Raw genomic sequence first — 23,974 nt, 5'->3', positions numbered from 1 at the left:
TTTTATGTAGAAAATTAAATGAAATATGGATATGTATTATTTTGATCCAAAGTGAATTTTGATTAAAGGTCAAGTCCACCCCACAAAAATGTTGATTTGAATAGACAGACAAAAATCAAACTAGCTAAATGCTGACAATTTCATCAAAATCGGATGTAAAATAAGAAAGTTATGACAGTTTAAAATTAAAAAAAAAATTAAAGGCTTAATTTAGTAGTTGTCATGATGGCATGCACTTTAGATGGATTCATTAAAACTAAAAATAGGCTTTACAGTAAAAAGTAGGCCTGTGTATGAACTCATCACACCTTGTATGGGACTGTGATACACAAAGAGTAACTTGTTTTCCTTCCATCGCCTTCAAAACAGAATATTTTGTTGAAGGGACACTGTAATATAGAGAGCAAGGAATTTCTAAGAAATGAGATCTCGTTTGCACGACATTATGGTTGTGATGGCAAGTTTCTGTTTCATTTTTCTAAAGCAAAATTCAGCTGAGAGAATACCTGACTGACTTGTCTAATTTCAGAACAAAGCAACTACTCATTTTATTCAATAAAACCTTTGGTGGTCATTTTTGTGGACATGCCATCATCAGTACTAAAGTCACTGATAAGCGGATTGAATATATATAATCAGGGGCAGCTAGTGGAGCTAGTTCAAAAAAAGTATTGTTGAACCAGAATGTTTTAGTTAAAAGTGAAACCATAAATCCACAGTAGTGACTGGCATGAGTTGATGGGATAAAAACATAAATTCCCTTTTTACACAGGATTTTCTTAACCCCGGACTATCGCTAACCCCATACTATCCTTAACCCCATACTATTTTTTTCCTTTTCACACATGCCAAATTGTGATTGCTAACCCCGGATAAGGAATGCTTGCTTTTCACACACGAAACTCGCTAACCCCGGACTAGTGGTTTTTGTCGATCATTCGTAGTACAAGTACTTCACTCGTACAATTTTTACACACGCTAAAATTTTCTTAACCCCGTACTAAATTAGCCCCACCTATAGTACGGGGTTAAGCATAGCCCACTTTCGTTTTACACTAGCGATCTTAACCCCGTAATATCGCTCTTAGCACCGCAATTGCTGGGATAACCCTGCTTTTTTGCAGGGCCAAATAATCCTGTACTAAAGGTTGGGACAGCCCACTTTGCAAAAATGCTGTGTAAAAAGAAAGTGGGCTAAGCTTAACCCCGTACTATAGGTGGGGCTAAATGGCAATTTAGCCCCACCTATAGTACGGGGTTAAGGAAATTTTAGCCTGTGTAAAAAGGGTAAAAGGCAGTTCTGATTCTGATGTTATAAAGACCATTTATGGAAAACCCTTATCAATTACATCATTGGAAAGGTATAAATAATTGAAGATAAGATAACAAAACACTTTTTTGTCAATGTTTCCCAGCACAACTAAGACCCCATTCTCATTTATTTTCTTATACTAGTTTAGTAGAAACCAGCTTAATGTGTAATAGGAATGCTCAAAGCGGTCTAGAAGTGATCTTCAGTGTTTTTTCAAAACCAGTTTGGAAAACCACCTCTAAAACAATGTGGTTTTCAAGACCGCTTGTGTGTATAAATGCTTACGCTGCGGTTTCATGATTCACTGCTTTTTGTTACTATAGGAATTCCATAGCAACATGACCTGTACTTTGCATGAAGTCCTGTTAACCAGTCCAGGAGACACACTAGTGAAGTGATCTTCTAAACTGGTTTAAGGGATACTACTTCGCACAAGGAAGTAGATGAGAACAGAATAAATTTTAGAACCTCTTTTTCCAAATTATTTTATACTTAGTCATTGAATACTTTTATTATATTCTAAACATGTTCACTTTTTCAAATTTATATTGTGATTCAATTATTCTTGTTTATCATGTACATGTATGTATCATTGTATCCCGCGAACAGAGTTTGGAGGATACTAAGGATTTGGCTTCGTCGCGCCGCCGCAGAGATTTCCTTGTGAGCACTCTATCAGCTGCATTTCTTCTCCGATCATCTTCAAATTTAGCATGAACGTTGAGTATGGTATAGCAAAGAAGCCTATCGATTTTGGTGTGGGCGGAGGTCACATGGTAAGGTCAAAGGTCATTTTCTAGTCAACATTAAAGTTTACATGCAAGACTCTCTTATGACACCTAACTCAGCAACTGTAAGTCACTTTTCAACCAAACTTGGATGATAGATGGACTTGGGGAACCTGCATGTTATGCGGCAGTCGGAGGTCACATGGTAAGGTCAAAGGTCATTTTCAGGTCAACGTTAAAGTTTACACCAAGACTCTCCTATTACACCTAACTCTGCACCATAAATCACATTTCAACCAAACTTGGATGGTAGATGGATTTGGGGTACCTGTTTGTTATGCTGCAGTCGCAGGAAACATGGTATCGTCAAAGGTCATTTTCAGGTCAACATTAAAGTTTACATGCAAGACTCTTATGACACCTAACTCTGCAACCGTAAGTCACTTTTCAACCAAACCTGGATGGTAGATGTTCTTGGGGCACCTACATGTTATGCTGCAGTCAGAGGTCACATGGTAAGGTCAAAGTTCATTTTCGGGTCAACGTTGAAGTTAACATGCAATATTCTCTTTCTCCGCAACCATAAGTCACTTTTCAACCACACTTGGATGGTAGATGGACTTGGGGAACCTGCATGCTCGGGTCATTGTCGCCATGATCATTGTTTTTTTTGTCAAATTTCTGTGTGAGCTCTATATATCGCAATGACAGATGATGCGATGGGTTCAGGGGATACATGTTTTCGGCTGCGTGACCCGCCGAGCATCTCTAGTTATGGATTGTATATGAAAACAAGAGTGGAAAAAATGAATTAAAATAAAATCGAATATTGAACACTCTTTAAAGGGCTTCATTGCACTTCTTTCAAGTGGTTCATCCTTCTTGAGTTGGGGTGGCATGCAGTTTTATGTGAAAAATTATAATCATTTTCTTTTTCTGTAAATTACATATTCAAAATTTAAACAATATCCATGGGAAAAAAAAACAAGTTTATCATGCAAAAATGCACAGCTCCAGAATATATTATTTGCCATTAAAGAAAGGAATCTAGGAAAGTGACCACAAATTTTGCTCTACACACTTGAGAATCTGTTCCGTGGTGAGAGTGAGTGTGTCTATGGTGCAGATTGAGCCATTATAATAATGGCACTTAAAGTCTAGTCTATTCAGGTCCTGGGAATTTCTTAGGCCTACAAAATTGTTATGTTGCCCTCTTGAGCCCAAAACTGGAAAGGTGGGTTGTGTGGTCTATTGATTTTTATTCATTCATTTTTTAATCATTCAGTTTGAAATACCTTTGCTGCTGTGATGCTGCACAAAGAAAATCCTGCATGGAATGACGTAATTGTATTTTATGCAGTCAAAATGCATATTTAAGTGGGTGTTTTTTAAAGCAATTGAATATAAATTTGAGGAAATTCTTAGTCTGAATCTTAATTTTTGGCATTTGCATATTTTTGGTCTGCTAAAAGAAAAGAAAAGCGAAAATAGCAATTATGTTTTTTTACTGAAGCCTTATTAGAAATAGTCTGCATCCAGTCCAAACAGCCAAATCCATGAATGGGATATCAAATTGATGGATTAAGATAAAATATAAAAAAATCTTTGGTACAAAATCTGGTATAGAATCCTTGGTTGGGGTACGTCTTGAATGCTATATGTTGATAAAGTGCATTGCCGAGGCAAACTGTTGTTATCATGTCAACAATTTTTAACAGTTGCACCACATTTATTATGATTTATTTACAGGAGAACAATCTGTTCCACTTACGGTACTCGACCAAATGTGTGTGTACTTCATTCGAATGTACAAAAAACATTAAGTAGTGCCTGTCGATTGATGAACTAACATAAAAAGCCCTGATGCATATTCAGAACAAATAAAACACTTATACTAGTAACAGGTAATTCCACAAATCATCATAGTTCATTGATTCATTCAGCATCACTGCTAATGTCTATCCATGTTTAATACTATCAAATCATTCTCAAAAGGTATTGTTCTCCCAGAAATAGTTCTAGATCTAGAATTGTACATGTATTGCAGACTCATACATGAAGGCAACGAGCAGAAAAAAAAGTTACACAGGGGGTTGGAATGATTTAACCCCTGAAATGCTCTAAAGAGTCCGGGAAACTAAAAAAAAATTGCCTCTAAAATATAATGCTGTTTGGTGACCACCTTTGAAATTTGCCACCTCAGAAATAATGAGACACACTCAATGGAGTGTATGCTTTCTAGCATAATTGCTTGCAGAGCAAAATAAAAGAGAGGGCTTGGAATGAAAGAAATGGCCCTTTAAAGTAAAAATTATTTCCTCCTTTGGATAATCTGAATGCATTCCTTTCCGCTGGTATTCTACCAGACAATATGCTCATCAGATAGTTCATGCCCACCATAGAATTTGTGCATGAAAAAGGTGGAAATTTATATCATATTGCTCATGACTGTCATTGGCTTTATTCTTTCTTCTCAATTCATCAAATGTTAATTAATCCATTCATTCACAATATCTTGCTGCTTGAGGACTATCTTTTTTAAGTTCAATTAGAACTTTGGTTATTTCTTGAAGATGATAGTTATATGAAATCCTAAAGCAATGAAAATCCCTTAGTTTAAAACGAACACATGAAATTAACTGCTAAAAGTATATTACATCATGTACTTGGAGGACAAGATAAATATAAAAGGTATAATGTACAATCAAATTATTGGAAGTGAAAAATGGCTTTGAGTATTTTTTGTCTCGCCTGCATAGCAGAGCGAGACTATAGGCGCCGCTTTTCCGACGGCGGTGCTGACGACAGCATTGTCAACATTGAAATCTTAACCAAGGTTAAGTTTTTTAAATGTTGTCATAACTTGGAAAGTATATAGACCTAGTTCATGAAACTTAGACATAAGGGTAAAAGTGTATCACAAAATGTCCTGCCCGAGTTTCAGGTCACATGACCAAGGTCAAAGGTCATTTAGGGTCAACAAACTTTGACCATTTTGGGGATATTTGTGGAATCATCATAACTTTGAAAATATTTGGATCTAGTTTATGAAACTTAGAAATGAGAGCAATATCCCTGATCTGAACATCCTGTGCAAGTTTCAGGTCACATGATCAACCTTAAAGGTCATTTAGGGTCAACGAACTTTGATAATGTGAGGGTATTTGTGGCATTGTCATCATAACTTTAAAAGTTTATGAATTTAGTTCATTAAACATTGACATAGGCATAACTATGTAACCCTGAATATCTTGTGTGCATTTTAGGTTACATAACCAAGATCAAAGGTCATATAAGGTCAATGATCTTTGGCCATGTTGGGGGTATTTGTTGAATTGGCATCATAACTTAGAAAGTTTATGGATCTACACATGTAGTTCATGAAACATAGACATAAGGGTAATCATGTATGTTTTGCGCATGTCTTAGGTCACATGATCATGGTTAAAGGTTGTGTTGGATCAATGAACATAGTATTTCATTAGTTTTCTTTGGGGAATAATTATTCAATAGCTGTTTTCAAAGTCAGCACTGCTGCTAAATCGAATCACGTAATGCAGGCGAGACTGCCAGAGGCGTTCCACTTGTTATGAATAACCTCACTATGAGAGGAAATTTAGAAAATAATATCCAAATTTATTTGTTCATTGTTAATTGTGAGCTAAATCTATACATGTATACAATGCTGTGTAAGCCTTGAGTCAGAAAAGAGAAATTCCATCCCATTTAATGTTTAAAATCTAACTTTTGAAAAGGTGATTAGAAAAAGGGATTATTCATTGTTTTTATAATATGAATATAGAACCCAATATATTTTTCTTTATACCAAAGATTTACAAGACAACCTTGTATACCCTGATGAAGTGCAGTGTTGTGTGAATAGTATAGACTACGTGACTTGAGCAACTTTCTTTTCTTTGACTTCTCTTTTGATGATCTCCTTGTTGTCATGGTAACTGATAGTTATTTGTACTTAATCCAGTTGCGAAGTGGAATAATTGGCAGTGAAATCTGTTTCCAACTTGTTTATTGCAATCCCTGTCTTGCTCTGTACTTCATTCTCCTTCTTGTTTACAAGGATACTCCATAAAGCTAGATGCAAAAATTTATAAAATTTTACATTTAGGTGATATTCTTACTTTCAGTTGGGAATTTTAATGTGCTGTTTGAAATGTATGTATAACAGACTGCATGAATTGTAACCTATTTGTAAAGGTGAATGAAAAGGAAACTTAGTGCTAGGAAATTCTAAAACATGAAAGCATTTTAACTTGATTTGCAAATATGAAAACAAAATACAAATCATACCATTTTTTTGCCTGGAAACTTTCCAGTCGTGATAATTTAAAGGGGAATGAAACCTTTGGAACAAGTAGGCTTGTGTCGAAACAGAAAAATCAAAGAATAAGAACAAAGAAAGTTTGAAAAAAATCGGACAAATAATGAGAAAGCTATGAGCATTTGAATATTGCAATTCTCTAATGCTATGGAGATCCTCCCATTGGCAACGCGACAAGGATGTGTGATGTCACTGATGAACAACTTTCCCTTTGATGGAGTATAAAATACCCTGAAAATGTGTCTTTTTGTTTTTTCGTATGGTGATACAAACTCTTTATCCATGATGTATTCTTTAAAAATCTGTATCACATGCCCTCCTATAGAAAGAATACATGTTCTACTGTAGATGTAATATAAGGGGCAATTTAAGTGAAATATATACTAAAGTAATGGGGAGAGTTGTTCAAGAGTGACATCACACATCTTTGTCGCATTGCCAATGTGAGGATCTCCATAGCATTAGTGATTGCAATATTCAAAAGCTCATAATTTTCTCATTATTTGTCTGATTTTTCTCAAACTTTCGTTGATCTGTTTCTTTGATTTGTTTCTTTGATTTTTCTGTTTTCACATAAGCTATCTTGGTCCAAAGGTTTCATTCTCCTTTAACTATGTAGTCGTGCTTGTGACGGAGTGAAAACTGCAAATGTTAAAGTTGGAAAGACCTTTCTTGTGCACTTTATCAAATTTCGGGTTTATTCACTGTAATGAAAAGTGTAGCATAAGTTCTCTAAATGATGAACCAATATTAATTCCAATGGGTAAATCCAGGATATTTTTTTTCAAAGCTCAAAGTATGTTGATTTAAGCAGGAACTGTAAGGGCTATCATTTTTGTCTTGCATGCTGAACAGAGTGAGATATTTATAGGCACTGCTTTTCCGATGGCAGCGGCGTCAACAACATTGAAATCTTAACCAAAGGTTAAAAATGACATAACTTAGAAAGTAGATGGACCTAGTTCATGATAACTTGGACATTTGGGTAATAAGTATTTAATGAACATCCAGCCTGAGGTTCAGGAGAGCGTTTCATCAATATTTTCATCCGACAAGTTGTCAGATCTGACATCTTTCCATGATTTTGATTGGCTGAGAGGCACTGTTCCTATGGAAACTGTCGGATAAAATGGGACTTGTCGGATAAAACGTCCAACGAGTCCTTTCATGAAATGCCCCCCCAGGTCACAAAACCAAGGTCAAAGGTCATTTAAGGTCAATAAACTTTGTCCATGTCTGGGTCATTGTTGAATTGCCAAAGTTTATGGAGCTAGTTCACAAAACTTGGACATAAGAGTAATCTGTATCAATGAACATCCTGTGCAAGTTTTAGGTCACATGTCTAAGGTTAAATGTCATTTATGGTCAGCGAACTTTGGCCATATTGGGGAATAGTTGTTGAATTGCCATCATAACTTTAACAATTAATCAATTTAGTTCATGAAATGTGGACATATGGGTAATCAAGTATCACTGATCATCTTGCACAAGTCTTAGGTCACATGATCAAGGTCAAATGTCATTTAGGGTCAATAAACAGCATTTCTATTATCATAAGAATGTTTTTTTTTTGTAAATAACTATTTTATAGTCCTTTCAAAGTTTGCACTGCTGCTATTATTGGTGGTTTCAGACCGCCTCTAAGTTCGTCAGTTCCAGGTATTCTCTGATCGGGAAATTTACCCCGATCAGAAAATACCAGGTATTTTGGTAATGTGAAAGCAAACTACGCATAATTTCCCCGAAAGAAAATACCCGCTAAATTGTAGGTACTTGGCGAAATCACGAGAACTTTCGCAGGGATTTTTCCAATGTCGCAGGTATTTTAGCAATGTGAAAGCAATTTACGGGAACTTTTAGCCCAGCGTGTCATTGGGCGTCGTTGGGCGCGAGAGCTGTGGGTGGCTGCTGGGCTAGTGATTTTGAATCTCAGGAACTTATCCCGAAGGGTATGTTTCGGGTCTGTGTGAATGCAGGAAGAATTAATGAGTATTTTTAGCCTAAAAAAGTTCTTTTAATAGTAATTTAACGGGGATTCTTGTGATTGAGGCGGTTTGAAACCACCTATTTACTCGCATAATGCTGTCGAGACTGCCAGAAACACTCCACTTGTTGTGTTATGTCTCTGTTGAGGAGTATTTGAACAGAACATATGATTCATGTACATGTATATTTGTGATCCTGTTTTTTTATGTATTTTTCTCCTGTCAGATGCATGATTTGCCTCCAATAATTATCAGCAGTTATAAAAAAAAACCTACACTGTACATGGATTTGTAAAAATCAAATTGAAATTGTCATGGATAATTGTAGATACTATGTACTTTAAACACTGACATTGATTGGATCATTAGGATATTAATGAATCCGATAGAGAAAGTTTTACATTATTTGATTTTACTACTGAAGGTGTATATGTGATTATGCTAAGGAACTATTTTGTTTTCACAATCAAGAATATCAAGAATTGCTAACTTTATCTTGGTTAACTTTCATTTGCTACACTGCAGAGACTAAGGTTATGTTCAGTCAACTATATTTTCAACGCTTAAAAAAGGTGTGCAAAAGAGGGTTTTGCTCTTTGATTTTCTAGTCAAAGGTACCAATGAATATCTTTCAAATAATGAAGCATTCAATGCTAAAAATGTTTTTGTCATTGTTATACAAACCAATGATCACTAATACCCCTTTCATAAACCCATCCTCCAATTATCCGCCTAAGAGTATTGCAGATAATTCAATAAAAATATGCATTCACAAAGTCCGAAAATAATCCACACTTTTTTTTACGAGCGCCCGACCTGAAAAAGGTGGGTAATTGTCATGGCAACTGCACACACCCCCTCCGATGGGGTTGCGTTGGAAAAGGGTGACCTTGTGACTGTACCATAGCAATTATCCGCATTACTTTGGAGCTGCGTTCATAAAGTCAAAATCTGGTCCCAATGCCGCTATTATTCGGATAATTGCAGCATCGGAATAATGCGGATAACTCTGGTCCCGTTCTGATTTTACGACCAAATTATGCGGATATTATCCGCTTGAAAGGGGTATAAAAGATGCTTGAGTCCAACAATGTTTTCAATCAGCTGCTGTATACATTTGCTAAAAAGAAGTTTTCAAATTCCTGGCCTCCTAGATCAACATTACAGTGTAGAAATTACAGCTTATATAAACTTTTTGATCGATGTCCTGCAGTAACAATTTTATGTCGCTGTATTGGTCAATAATTCATACTTTAATGTTAAAAGTGCTGAAGTGCAACCTAGGCACTTATGCAATATCCTTCATTCTCATTTCCCTTCTAACTCGTTTGCATGCATTAGAAATCATACCAGTTATGCTGTTTCAACTGAATGAAGAAGAAAAGTTAAAGAAGAGCAAGTAAAAACTTTTGGAAACCCAATTTTTATCGTAATCGGGGGGAAAAGCAGGCTTAGTATTTGAAATCTTTTGAATTGGAATTTTAAAACTCAGTTTGCCTTTTCTCTTTTTTTATTATTGTTACAGATTGAAGGTCCTCTGACGTAATGATGACCAACCTGAAAGACTTTGTCTCAAGTTTAAAAGAAGAGAGCTCAAGTGAAACGTGACTTTACCAAGGAATATCGAAAGCGGCAGGTGGAAGACATGGCCACTGGCCAGCCGTATAGGGTTCGCTACCCTAATTCACAAATTGGCCAACAGATATATGATACCCGAACCCATTCTTTTGCTACTACTCGGGGCCATCACCCACCCAACCTAACACACTCTGTAACTAGTGCCTTCAGACCTGCAGGTATACCTCAAGTGCCTTTACAGCAACGTTTGGTATCGCCAGGAGTCATTCCATCCAATCAAGAACAATACCACCAGCAACAAACAGTGCCTTCTGGTGGCAGTGGAAAACATGCTATGCAACTTGGTCAGCATCAGAATCAGCAGCATTTCTTCCAGAACCTGCCATCGTCCACCCCAGCTAACAGATTTCAAGAGATTTCTGTGGATGCTTATCAAAGGGAGTCGCCCAATTCTGCTGTGCAATCTGTTGCCCAAGTCCAGTATCCTCATTTGATGCGTCGATACCATTCCATCAAAGAGACAGATGACAGCGAAGCACTTCATCAAGAACTGCGCATGCTGCATGCTGTGCATTATCAAGATGTTAACAGAAAAGATGAGCTTGTGGACACCTACTGGAAACAAAAAATTGTCTTGGACAATAAACAATTGGCACAGGTATCAGGAGCTCATCAGACAAGATATGGGCCACAAATTATATCCAATGGTACAGTTTTAAGAAAGAGGGTACTTGAAGATACACGTGCTCATGGACAACAAGCACAGGCGATGTACTTACCAAGACAGGGAGAGTTGTATCAAGAAAGGAAAAATGAGTTACCCCTCGACTCAGTTATCTCTCCGTCCCATCCCCTAATGGCCCGATATCCTCACGCACAATCTGAGACACGGGTCAAAATCGATAGAACCATGCAGTCTCATGTTCCTCATCTTGTGCAATCTATCAGACATGGTGTCTCAAGTCCCAACAGTTCAGCTGGTATACCTAGAAATTATCAAAGATATCATCACAAAGAAAGGTATAATGTTCCCCAACAGTTTGAAACTAGAAGTCAGGGAGTTATGATGCCACACCAGAGTGTACAGCCTGTACACCAAGAAGTATTCCAGAACCAGAGACTGCATAGGAATTTACCTCCACAGATTCATACTACCAACATGATGAACTCTGAAGTTAGACTTAAACAAGAAACACAGCCAAATGTGTCGGTACAGTATAGTCGAAATGTTGGTATGATGCCTAATAGCATTGAACAAATGACTGTAAAAGCACAGATGAGGCAAGTAAATCAGTTGCAGACCATGGGCAATATGATGGCAGGACATATGCACAACAGCAATCTTTCAGGACAGATTATGAGGAACAGGATCTGTGAGGATGTAGATAAAAAGATTTCTACTGATGATATCAGCAATGAAAACAGAAGGTTGTCTAAAATGGCAGTTTCCATAAAGGAAGAACAAAGGCAACTAAAGGAAGTCCTGGAAAAATCGCTTCATAGAGCAGCTGTTCAAAGCACTCAGAAGACTTCCCTGGAGAGTTTAAGAAACTCATCAAGTTACATGATTGCCAATCCACCTTGTGGAAATGAATCAATGCCTAGAATAGTTAAAGTACAGAGTTTAGCAGAGCAAGAATCAAATGGTGCAGCAACAGGAGCACAATCAAATGCCACAATTGGAATTTCTGTTGGAATTCCAAGAGGAGATGGATTAGGAGTTAATCTGAAACCTTCCAAACCCAAATCAGCCATGATAAAAGCACACCAAGAGCTCCAGGAAGTACCTTCAAATGTCAATAGAGTACCTTCTATAGGAAGCTTAGATAGTGATAGTGGTCGTAAAGATTCATGGGATAGTGGTATTGAGTCACCACCTTGGCCTGAAAACCGAGAAGCGTGTGTGATGAATATGAAAAGAGCTGCCTCATGTGATGAGAAGGCATCTCAGAGTAATCTCCACCAAATTCAGAGGGCGAAAGTGATAGAAAGAAAATCATCTCACAACTCGTTATTGAATACTGGATTGGATCTGTCTGCACAGGATCTTACAAACATTCCAACCGAGAGAAAATATTCAGTACCAAATCCCACGACCAGCAATGTAGATGTTTTGTGCAATTCGTCATTCAAAACTTTAAATGGAAATGCACAGCTTGTGGTTGATGAAGAAGAAAAGAAGAATATTCCAGGAGGGCCAGTCAGATGGATGAATCGTAAGAGGAGCCTACCCACCGATGGTGTATGCCCTGTAGTACCTAAGGTGATGAATCAGAACCCTCAAGCAGTTGCTTTTTCCAAGTGTATGAGAGCATGTGTTCCAGTCGAGGAGGCAAGAAAGTCTTTTAAAGGTCAAACAGTGAAAACCATGATTGTTCAAGATGAATGTCCATTAGACTTGTCATTGAAGAAAGACCAGGATGAAACTTGCAGTGAGATTACAGAAGTCCAGTCAAATGAGAATGAGGTCACAATAGAGCAGAAACCAAATATAGACAACCCTGAAGAAGAAACAGAAATAAACAGTAATAAACTTAAGAAGGAAGAGGCATTTGATGGAGAAGGAAACAAGGGTCCAGATGGTCAAGAGAGTGGTATTCCAGGTCCTGAAAATCAAATGCAAGGATACTTTGGTACAATAATGATGCGTGCTCTGCAAAGATTATGGTCTGAAACAATAACTAAACTTGATGGAGAGGAAGCATCTAAAACCAAGCTAGAAAGTATTGACAGTAGCGATGAGGATTCTGGAAAGTACTTCCAGCCTTCTTCTGTTACAACGTTGAAGAACATACCACAAGTGGACAGCCCGGTTGGATCAGTACATGCTTTGGGGCATGAACTTATGAAGAATATGCCTTCTCGCTGCAGTTCTCCCCATGCATTAGAAGTTGCTCTATGTGAACTAATGCAGCAATCCTCAGGAGCTTTTAGACATGGGGGAGATATCTTCCAGCACTTTGATAGTATCATCAAACGAGAGTTGATGATAGAAATAGAAAAACAACCCTTAAAGTGTAAGGATGAATCTATAACAGAAACCAAACAGGAAGAGGATTCATCACTTACTGAATCTGATCTTAATGAAATGAAACCAGATGAGCAAGCTAGTGAAACCAGTGTTCTTGGTGATGGAAATTCATCAATCATGCTTGATAGAGAGGAAGAAGTGGATGATTCACAGAATCTTGTAATTGTGGAAAGCTCTATGTCTCCGAAGTCTTTACCAGATACTCACGCAACTGAAGATAAAATGGAACATACCCCAGCCCCTGCTCCCATTCTAAAATCATTTGGGTCACCTACACCTGTAACTGTAGAATCTCCTGTTCGTGAATCTTTCATGTCTCCTGGGCAGATGTATGCAAAAGCAGCAAGAGAAGCTGCACAGAAAGCAGCAAAGGAAGCTGCCAACAAAGCAGCAAAGGAAGCCGCCCATAAAGCTGCGAATGAAGCAGCTAAAGTAGCAGCACAAAAGGCAGCTCAGAAAGTATTACCAGTGACAGAAGATGGGGTCTCACAAGTACAAAGTGGATGCAGATCAGGTGGGGATGCCAATGGAATTGATATAATCTCATCAGAAAGAAGTTCACTTAGAAAGACACCCCCTGGACCTTCTGGCCCACTGAAGCCAAATTCTAGCTTGTATCATAATGCACAAGGAGACCAGAGGTATTCTCTTCAACTCCAAAACATTCAAAGATCACCAGCAGTGTTTGTCAACCAACCTCAAGCACCAGCTCATCAAAGGCCACAGTTCATGGGTCAAGACATTCCAACTGTGGTTGATGGGGAAGAAGCTGCTAGAGATACATGTAGTCGTCCTCATGCCCTTGTAGAAAGACGATCTAGTGAATCTGCTATTTTCAAACAGAATGGTACAAATCTATCAAAGAAAGACAAATTGCAAAGAATGACGAGTGATGATTCTTTGATTAAGGACTCTCTTAAGAATTATCGGACTATTGCTCCATCTAACAAGCAAATCACAAAAGGAAATAGCCACCATGTTATGCCTCAAACAGTTTGGCAAGCACAAACACAGGATGATAATGCCAATAAGGTCAGATTAGTGAAAGTGGCATTCAACAATACTATTCCAGTTCAGGCACCACCGTCTGTGTCCATTGTTCCAAATGCTCAATATATTCAGAAGCAGCTTCAAAGGTCACCCATTGTTCTCCTACCTAAATTGGTGTGTGTTGCAGGACAGACTTATTCCGAGGTGACACCTGACAGTGGGACACAAACTTGCTCACCAGGGAACATTGTTCCTCAAAAGGACAATAAAGAAAGTGTAAACAGTACTTCACCAGTACTACCAACAGTTTCAGTTCAGGTTCCTTCAAATGATTCTGCTTCTGTCAAAAGCAGTAACCTCCCACTGGTAAGACCTCAACGTATGCACGTCGCAGAGAGGGTTCATTCCCCAGAGCTAATAGACACCGTCATTGGTCCCTTTCACATCATACAAAAGCCGCCAGTAGAACAACCTTCTTCAAAGAAGCCTTCAGTCAGCGCTTTCATCATTATTTACAAGAAAATTAGTCTGCCAGGTATTCTTCGATCAGGGGTGCCTTTTGTACCACCTCGGTTGTTGCAGATTGGTATTTTCCCAAAGGAGACCTTTGAAGAATTTTGCCATGCTCTTCAGGATTGTAACATCATGCAGCGTTACATGACTGTACTTGAGAGATCAGCCCTCTTTACAGATCTGAAGCACAACAAGATATCAAGCTGCAAATTAGTATCTTTGGAGGAGTTTGATCAGAAATATGAAAACATCAAAGTGCTGATGCAGATCAGCAAGATGACCTGAAATTCTGTGGTTATCACTTTTGCAGATGAAAATTGTGAATGGGTCACTTTTTCAATGCAAAGGGCTCATACTGACAAGATGAAGTCTGTTTATACCATAACTGCATCAGAAAATCTCTACAAAAAAAAGAATTCAGCAGATCAAAAAGAAAAAAATGTATCTTTTGATGTTTGACTGTTCATCACTGAAGTTTCTTCAGAAAATAGCCACCAAGAAGGTACTCTTGAATTAAAAAAGTAATTGTTTAAAGTTACCTTGATAATATTCAACTGGAATATGCTCTTGCCAATGTCAACATATACTGAAATTTGTAGAGAGATCATTAGGCAACACAAAGACGTGCATGCAGTTCAACTGCTACCTCTTTGACTAACATTCAACGTATGCTGAATTGAATGACCTTTAAGGACTGATGTTAAAAAAAGACACCTGGAATACTCCTATCTAGATTTAAAAATATGATATGTTGAATCAAACAGTCAATAGTGACTGAGGCTGATATAAAAAAAAACAATAACTGAAATATCTAGATATCACATTTCAATTCAGATATTAATATGTTTTAAATATATTAAAATGAAAAACCGATAAAGATGCCGATAAACAAAATTGAACTGATATGTCGTTAGAATAAAGACCAACTTGTTAAGGTCTGTATAGAGGCTAGATATAATCTGCAAGATTATAAATCAAACAATAGTGATTTATCACAAACACTTGTGAGGAGACTCAGATTCCACCAAAATTTCTTACCATTTTGATTGTTAATGTCATGATGATTATATATTTTGACCTCCACTGAGTTATATGGGCTCAGATGTTTTGTGTTAAGTGAGTTCCTAAAGAAACTGACCAAAGCTTACAAGGGCTCTGTACAAATTCCACTCAGTCAAAATGAACAATATTTTTACGCAGGCTAGCTTAGATAATCTTTACTAAGCACACACCTGTAATTAAGAGATTGGTTCAATCAAAGAGAGGCTGTACGTAGCCTCTCACATCAATTGGTTTCAGAATCCAAAGTCACAAAATGGCAAAAAAAAAACCCAATGAAAATGAGATTAAACGAAATTCCCAGGTTATCTCGTGTCCTTTACAGGCATGTTTAATTGATTGGCTTGATCACAAAGAAGTTGTACAAGAAGTTGAAATAAGAATGTCTAATGACTGGAACAATCACACACAGATGCCTTGCTTACAAATATCCACGGGGGGGGGGGGGGTGCATGACTGTGTGATTGTTCTAGTCATTTTTATGTTATTCTTCTGCAACGTCTTAGTGATTAAGCCAATCCCTAAAACATGCCTGTGATGGACATGTGTGATAAACTGGGAAGTTTGTTTAATACCATCTCATTTCATTGGTCATTCTTTTGCCAGTTTGTCACTTTGGATTCTGAAACCCCTTTATGTGAGGGTCTATGGTCTTTGTGATTGAACCAGTCTTTTCATCTTAGTAAAGATTATTGAAGCTAGCCCGTGTAAAAAAATGGTAATTTTGACTGAGTGGAATGTTTGCAGTGCTCTTATAAAGTTTATCAGTTTCTTTTGGAAACCAGCTTATTTCATTGGTTCTTGGACTCCTTGTATGAAATGCACATTTGTCAGGTTATTTGAACTAGATATATCCTAAGAACTTGTTTATATTTTCCATGATACCCCGGTATTTGGAAATAAGCCACTCTTAAAATCTTAAAGATACAGAAATATATTTTATATATAGGTACATTTCATTCAAAAAAGATGTTATGAATTTTTAACTCACAAGGTGAGTTGAAACATCATTCCAAAATCTTGATTTTTTAGGAGCTACGTACATGTCTAATAACTGCTCTCTGTAGGTTCTTGTATGTCAAAAAAAAATTGAATTGTGGGCAAATCTGTGCATATCAAATTGGTATGAATAAGTGCTCTGGTGTCTTTCAAAGTGCAAAGTTATGAGCATCTGAAAAACATCCAAACTTTGAACACATTTATCTTGAAATTGTGTTTTCGAGATTTAGGGATCAGCCTGGTTTGTGCCTGTCATTACCCCTGATGATAAGGGCATCTGCAGAGTAATGAATAACCAAACTGCATGTGCAGTTGCATGACTTTAGGTTGGATCCATTATATTTGTATCTTGATTTTTCTTTTATTACAAAATGGCTTAATTATGGAGCTAGTCACACCCTCCCATGCACGTATTTGTTAAACACATTTTATTGTATTGTTAGTGCCTTATTTGTGATAATTGGATGTTACAAGTGTAGATTAGTTATGTTTGTCAACTGTGTCACTTTTCCATATTCATAGTATATAAATCTATACTTGTTTGTATTGTAAGTGTATGATGTAAACGAAACAGGGAATTGTACATTTTTATGAACTCATCGGGCATTACAAATTCATTCTAGAATCACCTTGTACAGGTTTGCTTATAAAATGTACTATCATTCTGAAATGTACTAAAAATATTCCAATTTTTTTTCATTGTATAAAAGTACTTTTTTCCCCATTCAGTCCAGCAAAATTTCAGATAATTCGGTTAAATTAAAAAATTATTTCTGGCCAATTGACTGATATCAAGAATATTTGTTCATAATTACAAAAGCATATATTTAGATATGATATTTGTTTGAGGAGTTCATCAGATTTCTCAAATTATATGAAATTATTAACATGTTTCCAAGTCCTTATATTCCATGAAACTTGTTGATAAAAATATTCATGAAGTATCAGCAATTTTGTGAGTAAAATTCCAGGTCATGAATCAAGGCTAAATGTCATTTCAAGTAAAAAATATGTATATAAATTTGTATTTTTCCCTAACTAGAAAAGTCAATGATGACATCCTTTCATTAAACAGGAAAAAGAAAATATTGAAGCTTGTGTAACAAGTTTGTGATCAAATTTTTGACCTTAGATTTCAATATTCATAGAACAAGGCCACTTTTCTATTGGGCTCATATTTATAGCAGTTCATGCAGGAATAATTGAAAGGGATACTAACAATTTTCAATGCATATTACAAGGTCATTTTTGAAAACGGGATGAAAATCAGGTGGATTACCTGTTTAAGGCCTTCTAACAACTGACTAATAATTGCTTTTATTCATTCTGCAGCAAATTTATAACATGGAATATCTGCTTAAGTTTCCTTCTTGGGGCATTGACCGTGTGTCGTTTATTTTTTCTTGACATTCCAAGCCTTACGTTATGTACTATGTAGAGCAGGTTGTGAAGTCTGTTGTGGCCGGGGGCAGGGCCCGTCAAAGGGCCCAGGAAGCTCTCTGGTACAATCTGACCCATATATGTATTTTGGGAGCATTTTCTCTTTTAAAAAATTAAATATATGAAAAAATAAGTTTTATATAAAACACACAAAAGTAGACCAAATTTCAAAATGCAGAAAGAGTAAATACGGAAAATTGTATTTACTAAGTATATTTACACATATCTAGAACTGAGGAGACAGATAATGTATTGTAGTATAAGTATTTATTTTAATTAAAGTTGAGTTGTATATTGTCAACTCTAATAATTAAAGTATCTTGTGGTTGTGTCACGATCAGTGAGAAAGTGACACTCTGTCAGCCACAAGTTGCTGAAACGTTAGTATGCACTGGTGCAAATATTCATTGGGTAAAGTGCTACGGTATGAACTCTTTAAAATGTTTATTGTGGAAATGCAATTAAGTTGGTTACTATCTTTCTTAATATCACCTAACAAAGTAGAACAGACAGAAATTACTCAAAACACACTGAAACTTGCTGAAAAATCAAATTAATTTGACTGTCATTACTTTTATTTATGGATGAATGGACATGTCATGGTTAGACATGTTTCATATTGTGACATAAAAGTGATTAAAAAGAGGAAGTTAAGTTAAGATCAAGTTGCAGGCAGAACCCTGGGCCCTGTCTTAGAAAGAGCTGTGATCGATCTGATCAACCACAACTATGGACAGCATCTAAAATGCAATTAAAAAAAAATATTTTCTAGATCTGTATATTCATATATTCGTCGTTTTCTTGAAGATTCAGTGTAATTCTCTTTGTTTACTACGGAGATAGTGCACATTTCCTGTAGTAAAAACCATGGTATGAATGGATTTCCATACAGTTGAGATTGATTGGATCAATTGTAACTCTTTGTAAGACTGGGCCCTGATGACACAACTTTTATCTTTCTTTCTTATATGTATGATGAGTGTTCTAAAGATGTATGTGCACCATTTTTCTGTTTCGCTATAAATTTTGTTGCGATGTAAAGATATGTCAAGATTTTTGTTATGTGTGTCCTCCTTTCTTCTCTCCTTTGTTCATTCAACCCAATACAAGCAAAAAAAAGGAGTATCAAATTTTTGTAAAAGATTTCATATCATTTACATCCATGTACTGTAGTCTGTCAAAATGAATTTGTTACTATTGCCATTTGCAACTGTAAGTTCTGATGTGTAACAGTTATACATTTCAGATATACCAATGTTTTTCAAAGTGATTTTATTGAACTCATGCCTATTTTTAGTATGTCCAGATGTTTAGTACTACTAATGGAAATCAATTTTTGTTCACTGGCTACACAAGAATGTATTGTTTGTATTGTAAAGGAGAAATGCTGACCTCCAACTTTTCTCCAAAATGGGTTCTATCAGTTTAAAGAAGTTGTAGATGCTTTCACACAGAGATAAAAGAATCTTCTTCACTCAATAAAGACAATGAGGTAAATTATGTCCTGAAAGTATCACCTACCACGTGTAGTGGTCCACCTGCATTCCCCAACCAGCTATCGGGGGGAGGAGAGACCTGCGGGTCACAGTTCTGTGTGCGCGCCCTTCTTGGCGACCCAGATTGGCTGGCTCCTCCAATGTGCCTTTGAATGTCTTTGACAGATATATGGCGCTATACAAATGCTGTGCATCAATCAATCAATCAATCATGTCACTCATTGTGATAATCACCCAGTATCTTGTTGATGCCTCCTGTAGCATCAGTTCTATTGGTCTGTTTCCATATGTTTGATGAACTTGAGAGAAACACCTGCTTTACAAGAAATCCTGACCACACCCAGATGGCAGGATCCAGAAGCTAGAAGGATTTATTGATTATTATTTGAGTTGATATAATTATTCTCAAGGTCATAATTATGCTTTATAAACCACCTGATGCAGTGGAGTTCCCCGATTCTCTGTCTGGGAGGTATATAATTGATTATTTTTTTGTTGTAGTCTCATTATACTTGCTGAATATTGTATAGCTGCCCTCACTCTGTCGGAGATATAGCCAAAGTCTCCCTGAAATTATGATTACTTGTCGCTTTGAAAAAATACCATTACTATTATTCAATGTCACTTGGTTGATTGTAACACCAACACTGAATTTTGTGATATTGAAAGAAATATATTATTTGCCTGATTATCACATATCTTCCTGAAAGGTGGAGGTTATTCCCAAATCTTCTCATGGACTTGTGTTATGCACCAAGTTTAACCTACATGTAAACTGTGGTTAAGGTATGGAGGGCTCAATTTAGCATTGAACTGTGATGCATACTTCAATACAATAGGCACCCAAACTATTGAACTTGAAAATGATAATAATTGTATTGTTTTACTATCAAAGCATGAAGCGAAAACAACTTGCAAACATAAATATACAATGGAAGCAATGTGTTTACATTTTTTGGTTTCCATATTTGAGTACAGAGTAAGATGATGATTCAAATGTACAGTATTTTTCAATCAGACCTGAGTTACAAATATGGGCCATACAGTTTCATTATTATGTGCAGATTTGGGTTTTTTAAATGAATTTAGTAGATCTTGTACCTTAAACACATGCTTAATTGAAATACAGCTCATAAAATAAGATATTGAATGCAAATCCAATCTAATCCAATAGTCATTTGATATACATGAAGTGCCCTTTCCTTTCGGTCAGCAAGTACTGCGTATGCACACACTACTCCATGTTTGGGCCACTAAAACAATAATTAAACACCTTGGTTATATTTTGACCGGAAATTTAAATTTTGTGCCTCTGAGAAGCATTCAACTGTACTTATGTGTAACAGAGATGAATTTAATCCATTAATTTATGGGAATTTTCTTTCTCATAGAAAAGGTAGAATGATTTAATACAAATTCACCCCCTATGATCCTTTAATATGGAAGAATATAGATAGACAATTTGGAGGATCAAAGGGATTATACACCCAGAAATTTTCATCTTCAGGCAAATATTACATGTACACATATACTGGGTTTTTTCACATATTAGCTTTTATAAAGGAACATGTTACAGATGAAACCTAATGATTTTTTTTCAATTTATCCCCATGGTAACTGGTAATGTTGTGACGTCAAGAGCACACAATAGGTTCACCTCGGTAACAATCACATGAAAAATTAAGTATTCTCTGCAAAGGAAATCTTGAAGTCCAGTAGGGTGGAGTTCATTCATTGAATGTTTTATTTGATATTTTTATCAGTGCACAGTCCAACAAAAGGATGTAAAGAATGATTAGTTGGTGTACAGCTGGGGCTCAATAATTACTATAGCTGCATGGCATCTATCAGAACTCTAACTGGTAATAGGCTGTGATTAGAGTTGTTTGGTTTATTTTATTCTTAAAACCTTCATATCCCTTGCATGTCCAAGCAAATGATGTTGATCAAAACACTCAGTATTTATTCCACAACAATGCAATGCCATTCCTGATTAATCACATGATATCAAGACTTATGAGGAAACAACAACAACGAAAAGGTGTGTATACCTCTTATGGACATTTATAATCAAAATGTGTTGTTTATATCTGGTTGTAGTATGCTAATGATCTAGTACAAACATGGCTGTATGGTAGAGTTTGATTGGCAATTAGCTTTACATTTGCCATTTTTCAGATGAATAATCTTTGCTTGTATATGTACATTGCTGTTGAATGTGTTCCAAATTGCAGAAGAATGATACTTACTCATGCATAAGTCATTAGTATAGAGAGATCGGACAAGGATGGAGAATCTTTAGTCAAAAGGCATGCTGAAAAATAACATGTTGAAAAATTACTTTATATTTTCCCTCTTCAGATGAAATTATATTCGATTTAGATATTCAGTGTATCCCGGGAATAAGGAAACCTTTATTTAGAAATGGATATTGCACTCATCAAATTCTTTTTTTCTTTTTTTTAGACTAAATTACTATTTTGGCTATCCTGGTTACTTATTGGTGGTTTTGGGATGGTAGGTCACATAACAAATGACACTTTAAAATACAGATGTGCCATCATTTTCTTACGCAAGCTTGAATTATTCTAAGACATCTTCTTGATCAAATATTCCTCACGATCTGATCGTTATTTCCTTGAAATTTCAGACCTTGTGTCATCTGCTCATTATGCTATGATATTTCAAACTCTTCAAAACAAAGAGGAATTACTGTGCTTCATAATGATATATTATGAATGCAGTTGCTTGTGCTGAAAACAAGTATTGGTTTCCGTGTCATGGGATGTACTATATTTTCATTGAATATGCACTATGTTATGTTATTGGATTTTAGAATGGGCATTATTTTTTCATCTTTCTATGTATCATGGCTTGGGTTTGTTTTGTCTGTGCATTAGTGAATTCGGTATTGAAATTGTTAACTTCTTTAGCAATTAACCTGCACTCTTGAAGTTATAAAAGGATTATATTATTCTTTATACTTCAATGCGGAATCATTTTCCAATTTTTCTACCATCTTTCTTGGAATTAGATTTAGTGTTTTGAAGTCATATGTTATTTCTATGAAATGGATTTAACTTCAAGAAATTCCAAAGTAAATACTTATTTAAAGAGAAATTCCAGTAGTTGCAGTAAAGACTGATTTCATGAGAAAGTCTGTAAAACCAGGCTTAATTGTTAGTATATCATCGAGGATCTAGATCTTGTACAGTTACATAAACTGAACTTTGTGAAATCTTGAAATCTACGCTGAAAAATGTTCACACTGAAGATAACCAACACAGATAGGCACACGTGGGACAGTGTATTATTATTGCTGGAATAAAGACCCGACGGAAGTGACCGAATCCGCACTTATTTTGCTGATTTCTCTGCAATTACACAATTTCCTCCAGAATCCTTTGGCACATATTTTTTATTCATACAAACAGACACTTGGGTGGTCATTATATTAGATTCTGTAAAAAGTCATTTTCAGATCGTTACCAAAACTGGAATTTATCTTTAACCTCTTGGTTCCTTTTTTTTCACATTTCCAACTCTAGAACATTGCAATATACGTCTAAATGGTCAAATTATTATATTTTCTTGTACATTTTTTCTTCGTCATGGATGAACTTTAGTTGAAAATAAATGTGTCTCAACTCATTTTCTCTTTCTTTTGCACTCTCCATTTTCAAAATCATTTTTCTTGTATGTTTGCTGTTAGATTTATTGCTTTGTAGTCTGAACATGTTTTAATCTGGCGGTATGTTTATGGAGTCTTTGCTATACTGTAATTATTGGATAATGAGGTTTAATGTAGAAATAGTCAGTATACAACATTTCTTTTGTCACGTACGGTACACCCCTCTTCCCACACAATGCCTGCCCGTCTCCACGTCTCAACCATTACCTTCGTGCTCCACCAAGATTACTTTTAATGCCTTTATTATAACAGATGTAGTATAATACATGACATATTAACATATCATATCTTTTAATATATCAGTTGTTATTTATATTATAGTATGGATATCTCACAGAACGTGATAAGAAGACCAAACAGTCTTTGCAGAAGGTGATTACATGTTATAACAATGCATTTGAACTACTACAGATTATATGTGAAATGTATTAGATTTAAAGAGATGAAATATATGATAACATAAATATAAAGAGTTTATACATGAATTATAGTGAATTATCTTTCATTTCTTATATGAAAGTGCAATAAAAATTGAATGTGTGTCACATCAGGTGCCTATCTCAGCATTTTGCTGTATTGCATAATGATGGTATATAGTTTGCCACATGTACAGAAGTATAAAGCTATGTGAAAGATGTATATACTTGTTTCAGAGTTGAAGGAAATGTTTGTTGTATATGGTATATCCACTGAGGAGTTGGATATGTATTGTGTTAACTGAAAGGATAAACGGAAAAAAGCATCTGTTTGAATTTCAGTATTTGTAGAAACCTCAGTTTTATATGGAGTTTCTGGTGACTATAGGTGGCAAGT

At 36.0% G+C, this 23,974-nt stretch overlaps 1 protein-coding gene across 1 annotated transcript in view; it reads left to right on the top strand.

Annotated features, from left to right (window-relative positions):
* Window positions 1-18,516, top strand: part of LOC121416168 — a 29,210-nt gene extending 10,694 nt beyond the window's left edge. The window contains exon 2 of the mRNA XM_041609650.1: window positions 9,890-18,516. Within this exon, the coding sequence (XP_041465584.1) occupies window positions 10,010-14,761 (4,752 nt within the window). The 5' untranslated portion in view covers window positions 9,890-10,009 and the 3' untranslated portion in view covers window positions 14,762-18,516. The remainder of the gene's footprint in view (window positions 1-9,889) is intronic.
* Window positions 18,517-23,974: the final 5,458 nt, after the last annotated feature.

The sequence above is a fragment of the Lytechinus variegatus genome, chromosome 5 (genome assembly GCF_018143015.1).
Source record: "Lytechinus variegatus isolate NC3 chromosome 5, Lvar_3.0, whole genome shotgun sequence".
Taxonomy (NCBI): domain Eukaryota; kingdom Metazoa; phylum Echinodermata; class Echinoidea; order Temnopleuroida; family Toxopneustidae; genus Lytechinus; species Lytechinus variegatus.
Note: the sequence above shows the minus strand (reverse complement) of the source record. Positions and strands in the feature narration are given on the sequence as shown.